This window comes from Musca domestica, unplaced genomic scaffold (genome assembly GCF_030504385.1).
Source record: "Musca domestica strain aabys unplaced genomic scaffold, Musca_domestica.polishedcontigs.V.1.1 2, whole genome shotgun sequence".
NCBI lineage: Eukaryota > Metazoa > Arthropoda > Insecta > Diptera > Muscidae > Musca > Musca domestica.
The window spans coordinates 1,846,131-1,859,850 of NW_026712249.1; the positions used below are offsets into that span (position 1 = coordinate 1,846,131).

The following is a 13,720-nucleotide window of genomic DNA, read 5'->3' on the forward strand; positions in this document are numbered from 1 at the left end:
TTCAAATCCTAATATTTGCGTCAGTGCCAGGTCAGGTGCGAAAATGGGCAATGTCCCCTCCATCATTCTCCGCAAAGGATCAACATTTTTAATAATTACCACTCTTATAAGATGCAATTTAAGAGTCCGATTGTCGTCAAATTTCACTCATCTCAATAATTTAAGGTGGAATACATCGGTCCACTTCTTCTGGTTGAAAATTTTCGAAATTTTCCAAAAAAAAGTGCCTCCCCAACAAAATTTTGAAGCATGGTACAATGAAATCAAGGCAGGAAACGATTTAAATACTTTTTATTACCTGTCCTAACATGACAAATTAATTTGTGCATGTGTGTGTGCTCTTTTCAATTACATGAATATTGTTCTGAAAATATTCCAATTCAGTTGTAATCAAGATGCGTATTCCAACGTATGTATGGACAAATTTTACACTTTTTGTAGCGAAATAAACTTTTAGAGAAATATAGAACTTGATTTTGAAAGGAAACGTTACAAATTTATTAAATTTTCTAGATCAAAGCAAAAGTTGTTTTATTTGTTGATACTAAACAACTTGTTGCATTTGTTTTGATGGTAATTCTGACATTACAATCCATACAGGTAGACCTCTTTAACTGCAATTTTTTTCAACTAAGCCTACCTTGACTTCATTGCACCATGTGTTGAAGTACGTCAAATTCTCTTGGAAGTTTCCCAAATAAACACAGCGCTACAGTTACGGGGAACATTATTTGATATCGTTTTTGTTACTTGTTTGTCAGTGCCGTGATTCGAACTCAAACTTGAACGCCGTTAATTATTTCTGGCAGTATGCAATGTATGTTGTTATTTGAATAACTATTACTAGAATAAAAATTAGGAGGAGTCATCATTTATTCAGACCGGATTAAATATCATTGGTGTTACATCCTAATAGAAAGATTCTAGAAAAATCACGTTATAAGTTATTGAAATTTGGCTTCCCAAAGAGTAATGCAAAAAAAGTAATAGAACAATTATTTGCAAGAGGTCACTATACAGGAGAGATTAAAAAAAACTGCAACAAAGTCAAACGCTATACTTTCTACATTTTTTTAATTTTATTGAATGAAGCAAAAAAATGTCGGAAATAGCATCTAGTTTTAGAATAAGTTTAGATTTGTTCGAATTGGTCACCTTTGGCACGAATTATGGCCTTCTAACGTCCAATACAACCGTCACACACTGCCTGAATGTTGCTCTGTGGTATTTTGGCCCATTCCTTGCTTGCTTGAAGTGCTAGACTCTTTAGTATTTTTTAGTGCCAATTTTGCTTTCCAAAATACTCCAGACACAATAGTCCAACGCATTGGTATCCGGAGATTTTGTTAGCCATTGTGCGCTGGAAATGAAACGAGGAACCTCATTTTGTAACCATTGTTGGGTGGCGCGTGCTGAGTGCGAGGGTGCTGATTCCTGTTGGAACGTCCAAACTCTGCGGCCAAAATGTTTGCGTGCCTAGGGCTTTAATACACCATCCAGAATAAAAAAAAAATCCCCTCGGATAATGAAAACTTTTGCAGTGTATCATATATTGTGTACATTAGTGTAAAAGATTCAAAATTGCATATCCATTGATATGCTTTGAGCCACTGTAAACTAGACATGTCTGATTATGTGAATCAAATATAATGTAATGACTTTTGTTATCAGCAAATGGCGATAACAAGCCCGCCAGTCAGTGATGTTATTCTTTTATCAAATCGATTAGAAACACAGTTAAAACGACATTAAGTCCGTTTATGCTGGTAGGTATTCCCCCCTTCTATGCCACATAAAGAATAGATTTGATTGCTGATGAGCTATGCAACCACAACTAAATTTTACTAAACGACTTCCAAGTACAATTTAACCCTCTAGTTTTCTAAATTGAGAGTTGTTAGTTTCACGGTTAAGAATCCCCAAAAAAGGGGAATTCAACTATATCCACATTTAAAAAAACAAACATTTTGGCATATCCCCCAAATAATGATACCTCTCCATATTCTGTATTTTATAGTTTTAGCCACATTTTCCAAGGGTTTTGTCTCCAAATTGGTATTTTTGGTTCGTAATGTGTTGTAGCTCCGGTGAAGCAAAATTGTATACATCGGTCAAGGTTCTCGTATAGCCCATATATAACGGTATATCTCGATTTTCGATATTTGGATTGTTAAGTCACATTTTTCAATGGATTTGTCTAAAAAAAACTTTAAACAACCGACCTCACTCATATTGTGAAACACATTCGAATCCAGATCTTTTGATATAAAAATATTTTCTTGAGCTTATAATGTAGGGTATTAAAAGTTCGGCCCGGCCAAACTTAACACGTTTTTGTCTTGTTTTCAAAGTACCCAACCATATTTGTTCGGCGGAAGGGTTGAACTAATTAACTCTCAAATCTGACTTGAGCTTAAAGTTACCATTCACGAAATAAGCACCAATTTAAAAAGAAAACGTTATATGGCGGACCATGTATATCTCCAAGTATTAACTCATTATTTTCAACCTACTAGTAATGAAGACGGTAGAATGTTGACATTAACTTTTAATGGGTTGCTCGGCACAAACAGCTTCATCTCGTTCTCGTTAAAAAGAAAAAAAAAAAGAATAGTTTAACGATGACACTTGAATATTTGTTATCGAATTCGTACCAAAATTGTACTAAATCGAATGTACGCAGGCCGGTCCAATGCAATCAGACGGTAAGTGCCACTTATAAAATGCAATCCAATTGGACATTCTAATTGAAAACTGATATTCATTCGAAGTGTATTTACGACAGTCGCTATAAATTCAGTCAGGACTTTACACAAGACTCGAGTCGTCGACAGCTAAACACATCGGTTGGGAGAAAAGGGAAGCGACATCGGAAAAGATTAATAAAATTATTCGTTATTTTAATTCGTTTTAAGTGCAAGTTGCAGTAATTATAAATGCAGTAATAGTCGAATGCAGAGATTTTAAATTATATTGAATCGAAAGCCAACTAATCTTTTCTGGCCTTAACATGAATATAATATAACAAATTTAACGAGAAAACAATACCAATAACATTACAAAAATAAGTCTTGGCACCAAGAAAGGCAATTCTACAAATCTACTAAATCGTAAGGATTCGGTATGTAAGGCCTACAGACCATACAAATGAGAACATTTTGAGTTTGCGTTTTTATTTTCAGTTGAAGAAATAACTCCAACTAGGGGAAATGGAAAAGCAGCCTGAGAAAAGTGAAAACTGCCAGAGCGTCTACAATGAAACAACGAAGGCCAACAAACCAAAGAGACGCGATAAAAGTGATTTGGGACCAAATTTTATAGCGCCCGATGGGGGCTGGGGCTGGGTTGTGTGTATGGCGGCGGGGCTTAGCAATGTGGGTACACGTTTTTATTTACAAACACTTTTGAATTTATGTTTTGCTCCTCTCCCACGAAAGCTTTCACTGTTTCCGGCTTTAATGCAATATGGCCTCGTCTACAGAGAACGCATGTCCCAATTGGAGTTCGATGCCAAGCAAATTGCCACAATCATCAATGCCATGTTGGCAATTTCCTCCCTGGTTGGGTTGGTGAATGGAGCCATGTTTAGAAGATTCTCTTTTCGGCAGGTAGGCATGGTAGGGAGTGTCATGGTTTTTACTGGGGTATTTCTCACCGTGTTTTGTGAGACATTCATGCAATATATGCTGTGCTATTCCACAATTTACGGTAGGTGATAACACGATAATGGGAAGTCGACCCAAAATGAATGGCTAAATACTTATTTCAGGCATCGGATTGGGCCTAACCATGTCGGCAAATGCCCTGGCTGTCAATGTCTATTTCGAAAATAAACGCAGGAAAGCAACCGGCTTTTCGTGGACCATAACGGGTCTCGGACCTATTATTTTACCCTACATCACAATATTTCTTTTGGACGTTTATGGTGCTCAGGGTACCATTTTGGTGTACGCTGGCATTTCACTGAACACGTTTATGTGTTCTTTGACTTTGCAACCTGTTCAGAGACATGTCCCCAAAGCTAAAGTAGGTCCGGTTACGGAAGTTAATAGACCACACGAAATATTTGAGTGTGAGTACTGTCAATGCCAAAGGAAACGTAAACGTAGTATCTTCTCTGGAGACTATCTATACAAAGACGGAGAGGATTTGACAACACCTGGATATGAGATTATCGAGACCGGTACTCCAATAAAAGCCGGAGCGAATGATGGTTGGTTTGGTTCAAAGATATCATTGACAAATGCAAATACATCCCGCCAAAGAGCATCAAAACTATTGCGGCAAATTTCCCAGCAAGATAGCGTGGGGAAGGGTGTCGGCTTCCAGGAGCATGAACCGCAGAGTTCTCTGTACCAACCGAATAACTTTCATCGCGAAAGAAAAGTATCCACTAAATCGATGGCGGATGGAGTGCACTGTACCTGTGCCGAAGGACAACGACTCTTGCAGAATTTAAGGCTAGAAGAACTTGCAAAAGATCACCATCTTGTGGAGGAGGAGCAGGAGGAAGAACTTCGAAAAAATCGCTTAACTCTGTTGCAAAAAATTATCGTCTTCTTCGATTTGGATTTGCTGAAGGATGTGACCTTCATCAACTTGGTGGTAGGCATGACGATTATGATCTTTGGGGAAGTCAACTTCTCGGTTTTGACTCCATTCATCCTGAATAGTTTCGGTTACACCGATACTCAGATATCGATAGCTATGTCATTGCTTGCCGGCATCGATATAGCTGTACGCTTTCTCGCTCCCTTCGCCTTGGAGCGACTTAAACTTACGAACAGCATGTCGTTTGCAATTGGTATTCTAGCCATTACCGTTGGCAGGATGGCCGTGACCGTAACGGATTCGTATTACGTTGTGTTGGCCATATTTATGCTGATTGGATTTGGCAAGGGATTGCGTATGGTTTTGGCCCAACTCCTCATTCCCAGTTATGTCCCCCTGAAGAGACTGGCTGCTGCTTCGGGTTTACAGTTGATATTCAATTCAATTGTCTCGTTTACGTTGGGTCCAATGTTGGGTAAGGGCTTCCTGGAACATATGTTTTTAAAGAAAAAATTTCATTATCTTATTTTGCTAGGTACCATTACGGACCAGTATGGCTTTAATGCAACCATTCATTTCTTGAATATCATAACCTGCGTGACGTTGGTATTGTGGCTGTTGGAGTTTATGCTTAGGAAAGGCCAAAAGCCGGTGACACCTACCTGATATTAATTAGGTTACTTTAAGTATTTTAAGAACTATTTTGTATTTTAGAAAGGCTCTGTCAGACTTGAATCATAGATGTAGTTCCCCATTTGGTTTCAGTTTGTCATATTTGTTGTTATTTTTTTAAATAAATAATAATTGACCGTTAGGCTTAAAAGTAGGTTTGCACTGGATACATATACATACTTAATTAGGTTATATATGGATCTCAAACAATGTTGAGCCAAGCCCTAAAGGATATACATCCAATTTTCTGAAGGACTTCCCAGGAAATTAAGTGGTTAGAAGTGTAACCACATCATATCCTGAGAAGTCCTTCAGAAATTAGGTTTTCAAAGGGAGTATATCCCATAACCTCTACAATTCTTTATTTCAGAGTCGTCTAATTAGTAAAAGTAATAGATTACCTGCCTTTAACTTCCTCTGAATATATTTCGCAGATTCTGCATTATAATGACTTTGAATACACCTTGCATTATCAATGCTGTGTGTCCAGCAGATGTGCTGACCATTCGCATGACATCCCTGAATGATTTTGCCGATTCTCCACTTTCCTTCCACCATATTGGGCACTTTCTTCCTTGGGAAGTTTAGATTTTGATGAACTATCAATCTTGCCTACATGAGGAGTAGGGTCTGCTGCATCCAAGATGAAGAGCGATGACTCAAAAATCCTGGATCTTGGAGACATACTCAAATTATATGAAACTACTCCCTGATTCTCTTTAATTTATGAATAAATTCTATAAGGTACTAAATATGGTACCATTCGTATTGGTCGAATGGATAAAGATAGAATTCTGAAAAAAAGTTTTCGGAAATTCGAATTTTATATTTTAAAATCTTGGAATTTTATATGGAAGTCAACGTTGGGAAGTATACCTGGTTTTGGAAATATGTACTTCAGTGTAGAAATTGTACCAAATATGGTACAATTCTGGTGAATTGATGAATGTGGAAAGATGAAATTGAAAGATTGAGATAAAGAGATAGTTCTGAAAATGCGTACAATAAGTATACGAAAGGTACTAAATTATAATGTCCTTGGTATATAAATGAAGCTGGAAATTTTAAAATTTGGTTTTAGGATCACTGTGAGTGTGTAACTTTTAGAGGTGGAGGTGGATTTGAAAATGTGTACTATATTGTGTATGAAAAGCTAAAAAGCAGGTATGTGGTATAAGGTGGATTGGGATACGCGGACTTTATAATTACTAAAAACACTCAATGATACTTAATTTTGTACAATGGGTAAGGACTGGAAGTCCTTTTCGAGATCATGGACTTTTACGCACGAAAACATCGTAATATTATTATCAAAATTAGATCGAGTTCGGAGATGGGCAATATCGGTCTACGCCTTCTGGTACCTCCCCCACAAAAGGTCGAAAATTAAAAACACATTTTGCTGCACAGAGGGTCAACATATATTTTTGATACTTATTGCTCTTATAAAATGTGATGTAAGAGTCCTATTGTCTTTGTCTTCCAAAGGGTTAACATATTTATTAGCCATGAAGCTCATAAAATGCGAAATTAACATCAGACTTGGCACATCTCAATATGTCTATCAACACAAGATCTGTTATAAAGATGGAATATATCGATCCACACCTTTTGGTATCTCCCTCACAAAAGAGTCACCATTTTGAATAACAAAAACGATTATAAAATCCAAAATAAGCATCCGATTCTTTTCATGTTTCACACATCCCTTTACTTTTACTAACTCAAGATCTACTGTGAAAATGGGATATATCCTTCTGGTACCTACCCCATAAAGGGTCAAATTTTTGAATATCGATGAATTTAATAAAACGCGAAATTTACATCAACACAAGATCTGTTAAAAAGGTGGTAGAGATCGGACCATTTCTACTGGCACCTCCCGTACATTGGGTTCAAGATTTTGAAAAACAAAACGTTCATAGAAAGAGAATTTCAAATTTCAAATCTTCAAATTTTACACAAATATTTTTCTTAACACAAGATCTGCTGTGAAGATGATATATATCTGCGAACCTTTTCTGGTACTTAACCTACAAAAGTTCACAATTTTCAAAACTTTTACCTGTCATAACTTGCGAAACAACAAAAAGATTCTTATATTTCCTATATCTAAATATTTCTCTCAACCAGAAATATGGTATGAATATGAAATTTATCGGAATTTATTATTTCGCAAAAGTCGTGGGTTTTTTTTTCAATAATTTCTGGTTAAAAATCTTGGATTCCAAATAAAATAGTTTTCATAGTCAAGTTATAAATCTGACCACAAACCGACTTTTTTTTGTTTTAAAAATTAAAAAAGCTACAGATCAAAAGGAAAATATTTGTTCTTAATTAAATCGTAAGCACATACGTTTATTTCAGTACAACCCTTGAAAATTGTCTTATTTATGTTGCCAAGAAATTTTTGTCGAACAGTGTAGACGATGTAATACCCCCTCAAAATTACTTAGTTCGTTTTGTTATCAAAAGCTATTAAAATTCCAACAATCAATGTTCTAATATCACGTTCCAAAAAGATTATTGAACTTTACACCGTCATGATACTTTCATTAACATTTCTCTTCCATGGCATTGGTGAGAGAGCGAGAGAGTCAAAGTACAAGTGCAAGACTGCCTACGTCACTCACAGCAAAGATAAAACAGCACGGATTAAATAATTTTGCTAATCAGGGGTAAATATTTTATTTGTTAGTTTCTAACTGTCATTGGAAGGTGATTCATTTAAGAGAGCGTGCGGTAGATATGGCCCTTGCCACGGCATCCATAAAAACATTAGATAAAATTCTCTTCGATGGGGGCCAATGTAAAGAGAAAAATGACTAATGCCCATCTATTTGTTGTATGCTACTGATGACTTTGTAAAATTTTCATTTGCCATATCTAAAAGCATTTACAGAGGCGCAAGCAATGATCGATTCGTCGCTAAAGTTGGCAAAGGTAGTGTGAAACAATAATCTATAGAGTAAATTTTAAATATAAATTGAATAAAAATTAATAAACTACTAACATTTTATGGAAACACTTGTTAAGAGAAAATAGCTTCTAATGAAAATTACGATTTTATTAAATGTCCAACATCAACGATATTGAAACAAAAAATGATAAGCAGTGTACAAGGAAGGAGAGAGAGAGAGAAAGAGAGATATGACGGTTAAGCATGACAACTCCGCACCGATATTCCAACTATAAAACCTGTGGGGGGCCGTTCCTACTCTTAAGTCAGTTAACGTACGTCGTCGAGTAAAGATATATCGCTCCGTTCTGTTGTTTTGAAAAGTGTTTTCGTGTGCGGAAAATAGTAAATAAATAAAAAAATATATAATTTGTTTTTCTAACGTCGCATAACGGGAGTGTTAGGAGCCTCGTATCTATCATTATCAGCTACACATAAATGTCTTAAAGTAAGTGCTGTGTTGTATGATTTTCAACGCTGTGATTGCATAGAACTAATGCATGACTAAATAGAAACTAATGCCAAGGGGCAATCAACATGTATTCAAAAGTAATTAAGTGAGAACGGTGGGGAGGAAAAGGGATTAGAAAAGCAAATAATTTACATTGAGTTGATGTTCGGGATTTATTTGTATTTGTTTGGTCACACAGATGTTGTCAGTATAAGGAATGTGCGGGTGATCGCAAGTGACAATTAGTTTGCAAAACAAGTTGAAATTCCTTCACATCAATTCTATTAAAGGTCGATTCAGATCGATATTGCACTCCTAAATGTTGGTTCAACAATTCTCCCTCAAATTAGCTTTATTTTTTGGTCATATCAGGACAACGAGGAACTTTATCTCTTGCCGCGAGTCACTCTTGCTAATCGATCAAGTTTTCTTTAATTATGTCGAATATCAGTCAATTTGATAACCAAGTTTAGTTGATGACAGAAGAAGATTCGTTGTTGCGAAGATAGGAATTTATGATAGGTAGAAAATATCGTTAAGGTCGATTCGGGTGGTCTCCATCCTCTATGCATTTAAAAATGAAATCAAAAAACGACAAATCCAAAACCGTTGACAATATCCCGATTCCTGGGAATTGGCAATAAATAAAATATATATAAATAACAAATATATAAATAAATAACAAACATCTTTCTTTAGGAAGTTTTCCGTTCACAGAGGTGCCGAAATGATAAACTGCAATTATTTAGAGAACAACAAATGGATATACTTCATTATTGTAGGATATTACTGCCAATTCTTTTCAACAAGGTGACTGAAATCTTCAGCAATATGGGGGACGAACACAAAACTTGTTATAAGCCAACTTCAACTTGTTTGCAAACTGAAACCGGCGGAGTTGAAATATATTAAAATTATTAACCTTCCGAAAAACGAGTTAAGTTTGTCCTCACTACTACTACAAATCGAATGTTTGAGTTGGAACAGATGACACTTCGTAGATTTACTAGATGAGAGACCGTCGGGGTACTTAGGTGGCGTATGATTAATGACAACATAACTGTTATTCATACGCACACACACACACACACATCAAATTTTTTTGCCATAGGCTGTAGTAAACTTTCCGAACTTTAAATACGAAGTTTTTAATTAAATTGCTGAAATCATCAAATAAATCCATCCATTTATCATCCATTTGTGCGCCCGAAAGAAAGCAGAATATAAAATAATGAAGCGGTGGCTCTCCTGCTGGACGAATTAATGAATTTTAAATATTCTCATTGTTTAATTCCAAAAGTGTTTTATGGCATCAAATTAACCATTCTACAGCTTCATTTTCAATCTCCAGAGCCCTCCAAACCATTTGCTGGGGATTAACTTCGGAATACTAATGTCAGATGATGTAGCTATCAAGCATTTGCCTCCCATTCGGTGAATTCCCAACGCTTTGCATTTCCCTCCCACCCCCTGCCACTAGAGCGTGTGTGGGGGTGTATTAGCAACCCAAACCAGGGTGATGTAAGTGATGGCCTGTGGTTATATTTATGTGAGACTAATTGAAGATGGAACATTTTGGCCCAGTGTTTCTCATACCTCACTCCAATAAGCAAAAATTGCATGAAGATGTTTTTGATCTATTGGTTCACTCCTTTCGTTCCCTCTCTCACCAAGAATCAAAATTTTTAAAAATTATAAAACTACCACAAATTGTGAGATTATGTTCCAGTTTGAACCTAATTTGTTTCAAAAACTAGATGTAGAAAAAATATGAAATATGCAGTTCCAGTATTCGTGCTTCGTCGCCCGTAAAGGGTATACATAGGATCACGAAACTTCCGCTTTAATGTTTATATTTTATTATAAATTGCAATATTTATTTTTAATTTCAGATAAACGTACAACCAGACGACAGACAGAATGGCACAAAGCAAAGTTACAATTGAGGCTGCGGAAAATGCTCCAGTATATAAAGAAACTACAAAACCGAAGAAAAAGAGGTCAAAGAGACGCGACAAAAGCGATTTAGGACCCAATTTCATAGCTCCCGATGGCGGATGGGGCTGGGTGGTGTGCATTGCTTCCGGTTTAAGTAATGTAAGTGCAGTTTTAGACAACTAACGTTTCAGACTAAACCACGTTCAATTCATTTGCCAATAGCTCTCACTGTTTCCGCCGATGCAACAATACGGCCTCGTTTACAGACAGCGAATGGACAAGTTTGGCTTCGATGCCAAGCAAATCACCACAATCGTGAATGCGATGATGGCTCTCGCTTCGTTGATCGGTTTAGTGAATGGTGCCATGTTCCGGAGATTCTCGTTTCGGCAGGTGGCTTTGGTGGGAAGTGTTATGGCCTTTACGGGGCTATTTCTGTCGGCATTCTGTGAAACGTTCGTCCAATATATCATTTGCTTGTCCACGATTTATGGTAAGTTAATGTTTTGACACTCGCTATTATGGTATTCATGGACGATTTTCATTTTTCTAGGTATCGGAATGGGCCTGTGCATGGCCTCAAATGCGCTGGCTGTGAACACGTATTTCAAAAACAAACGCAGAAAGGCCACCGGATTTACATGGACTCTGACGGGTCTGGGCCCCATAGTCTTCCCTCATATTTCAATGCTGTTGTTGGCCTACTATGGACCCCAAGGCACGATATTGATCTATGCAGCCATTGCCCTGAATGCCTTCTTATGTGCCTTGACTTTGCAACCAGTCCAGTGGCATGCCCCCCAACCGGAACAAGAAAAGTCTGCGGATGCCAACAATGAAATCGATTCATTCGAATGCGACTACTGCCAAAGTCAAAAGAAGGAAAAACGCGGAATTTTCTCTACGGAGTACACGTTCAACGACGATGATCCCCAAACACCTGGATATGAAATTATAGAACCCGGCACCCCAATGATTGCTCGAGCTAATGACGGTTGGTTTGGATCGAAACTGTCGCTGACAACGGCGCCTCGCTACCGATCAACAAGGTTGTTGAAACAATTATCCAAACAGGAAAGCATTGAAGAAAGCCACGAACCAGATCAGAACAGTTATTTCTCTCAGAGCAATCATTTCCATCGCGAGAGAAAGGAGTTCCAGCGTCAAATTAGCCGAATCAGCGTGAAATCCAAAACGGATTCGGCCCACTGTACCTGTGCCGAGGAGAGAGCTCTTTTGCAAAAAATCAACGAAGATGCCAAGCGCCAAGAAGAGGCCCGATTACAGGCCCTAATAGAGGAGGAGGAGCTGCGAAAAAGTCGCATGACATTTTGGCAAAAAATTGTTGTATTTTTCGACTTGGATCTGCTGAGAGACTTCACATTTATAAATCTTGTCGTGGGCATGACCATCATGACATTTGGAGAAATGAATTTCGGAGTTCTGACACCGTTCATCCTGAACAGCTTCGGCTACAATGACTCCCAGATATCCATAGCCATGTCTGTGATGGCGGGAATTGACATTTCGGTGCGTTTCCTGGGACCATTTGCCTTGGAGAAGGTTAACCTCGGCAATCGGGTCTTGTTCGCCATTGGTATCATAGCCATTTCGATTGGACGAATGGCCGTGACATTTACCGACTCCTACAACGTTGTCTTGGCTCTGTTCATGTTGATCGGTTTTGGCAAGGGCTTGCGCACTATTTTCTCACCGCTTATCATTCCCAGCTATGTGCCACTGAAGAGATTGCCGGCAGCAACGGGTCTACAGTTGATATTCAACTCGATCGTCTCGTTCTCTTTGGGACCAGTGTTGGGCACCGTCACCGACAAGTTTGGCTACAAGACAACCATTCATTTTATAAACGTGCTGACGGGTGTGACATTACTTTTCTGGCTAATCGAATCGCTGGTCAGGCAAATGCTGAAGAAAAAGGCCACAGGAATGGCGGCAAGTGATTCGTAAATTATTGGCATTTAATAAAAAAATTAATTATTTTCTCTCGAAAAGACTGTTTGGATTGTTAGAGTTGTTATTTAAGATATATGTTGTTGTTTTGTTATTATGTTTGTAAGTAGGAATATTAGAAAATAAAAAATAGAATAATTTACAATATTTTGTGTTTTCATTTAAGAATAGCTGGACGTTTTCGTAAGATTTCGAGCATATATTCTTAATCCACATGATCCCCAAGTTGATTTAGCCATGCCGTAATATATGTTGCAGTAGTAGTATACGCTCTTCGGAACAGATTAGAGCCCCGAAGTTATCCACACATCCTATTTGAGCTGAACATATCACAATATTCCATTTGGGAAATATTGAAAAATAAGCTCGGGGTAAATCCATTTAAATTTTAAAAAGTGCAAGAACTTACACCGCAACAGAAAGAAAAAGACTCAAAGTGCAAATGAGGTGCTTCGCTTGCTTCGTGAACTGCCGAAATTGATTTTCTCCGATGAGAAAACATTCGTTGTACAGCAGTTTGTAAACAAACAAAATGATCGTGTTTACTTGCCAAAGAGGTCAGCTGAAAATGTGCACCTTTGGTTGGCCACCAGAATTCAAGCGCTGGCCATGGTGATGGTAATCCGTTGGACTATTGTTTTTTACATGTATATCATTTGGTATATCATTTGGTCTTCGGACGAAATCCGTTTTTGGACATTGTCATGTCTGCCCGTCAGTTTACAGTATAACTCTGAAGGATGTGTCTCATTTATTTCAAATAACGTCGTAATATTTTTAAGAAAGGATCAAAAATGGAAAAAATTTACCCGTACCTCTGCCACAAAAGTTGTTTTTTTTTTAATTGTTCACGTCCCAATATATGCAAACATAAATTTATGAAGCATATCGCGTGTCCAAAAGCGATCGCGTGTCAGGAGCGATCATGGAAAATATTGGCCCACAGCTTCTTGTACCTGTCCCAAAATGTAATAATTTTTGATAATAGTAACTAAGAAGTTATATAATATCCCAATTAGAAAGCATTTGTTTCGATATGTACCAAAATGTACTAAATTTGGCATAATTTGGATTTATTTGAACCTAGATAGAGCTGGAATCCTGATATTACTGTTGGAGTATGGAATTGGGTTGTGTAGGAAGTTTGGGAATTGGGAAGTAGGAAGTTTTGGAAATTC

At 37.4% G+C, this 13,720-nt stretch overlaps 2 protein-coding genes across 5 annotated transcripts; both read left to right on the forward strand.

Annotated features, from left to right (window-relative positions):
- The first annotated feature begins 2,770 nt into the window (after window positions 1-2,770).
- LOC101895564 (uncharacterized) lies at window positions 2,771-5,394 on the forward strand. Of its 4 annotated transcripts, none has more exons than XM_059121482.1 (5): window positions 2,771-3,125; window positions 3,183-3,374; window positions 3,438-3,708; window positions 3,770-5,026; window positions 5,087-5,394. In XM_059121482.1, the coding sequence occupies exons 2-5, from the start codon at window positions 3,210-3,212 to the stop codon at window positions 5,215-5,217; spliced, it is 1,824 nt and encodes a 607-aa protein (XP_058977465.1). In that variant the 5' UTR covers window positions 2,771-3,125; window positions 3,183-3,209; the 3' UTR covers window positions 5,218-5,394. The 4 variants fall into 4 exon arrangements, with proteins under 4 accessions (XP_058977465.1, XP_058977464.1, XP_058977466.1 ...); XM_059121481.1 differs by having other exon boundaries at window positions 2,771-3,121; XM_059121483.1 differs by having other exon boundaries at window positions 2,771-3,110.
- A 3,048-nt stretch (window positions 5,395-8,442) lies between these two features.
- Window positions 8,443-12,577, forward strand: LOC101893034 (uncharacterized). The gene is made up of 4 exons (XM_005186828.4): window positions 8,443-8,630; window positions 10,526-10,730; window positions 10,794-11,064; window positions 11,125-12,577. The coding sequence occupies exons 2-4, from the start codon at window positions 10,554-10,556 to the stop codon at window positions 12,537-12,539; spliced, it is 1,863 nt and encodes a 620-aa protein (XP_005186885.2). The 5' UTR covers window positions 8,443-8,630; window positions 10,526-10,553; the 3' UTR covers window positions 12,540-12,577.
- The last annotated feature ends 1,143 nt before the right edge of the window (window positions 12,578-13,720 follow it).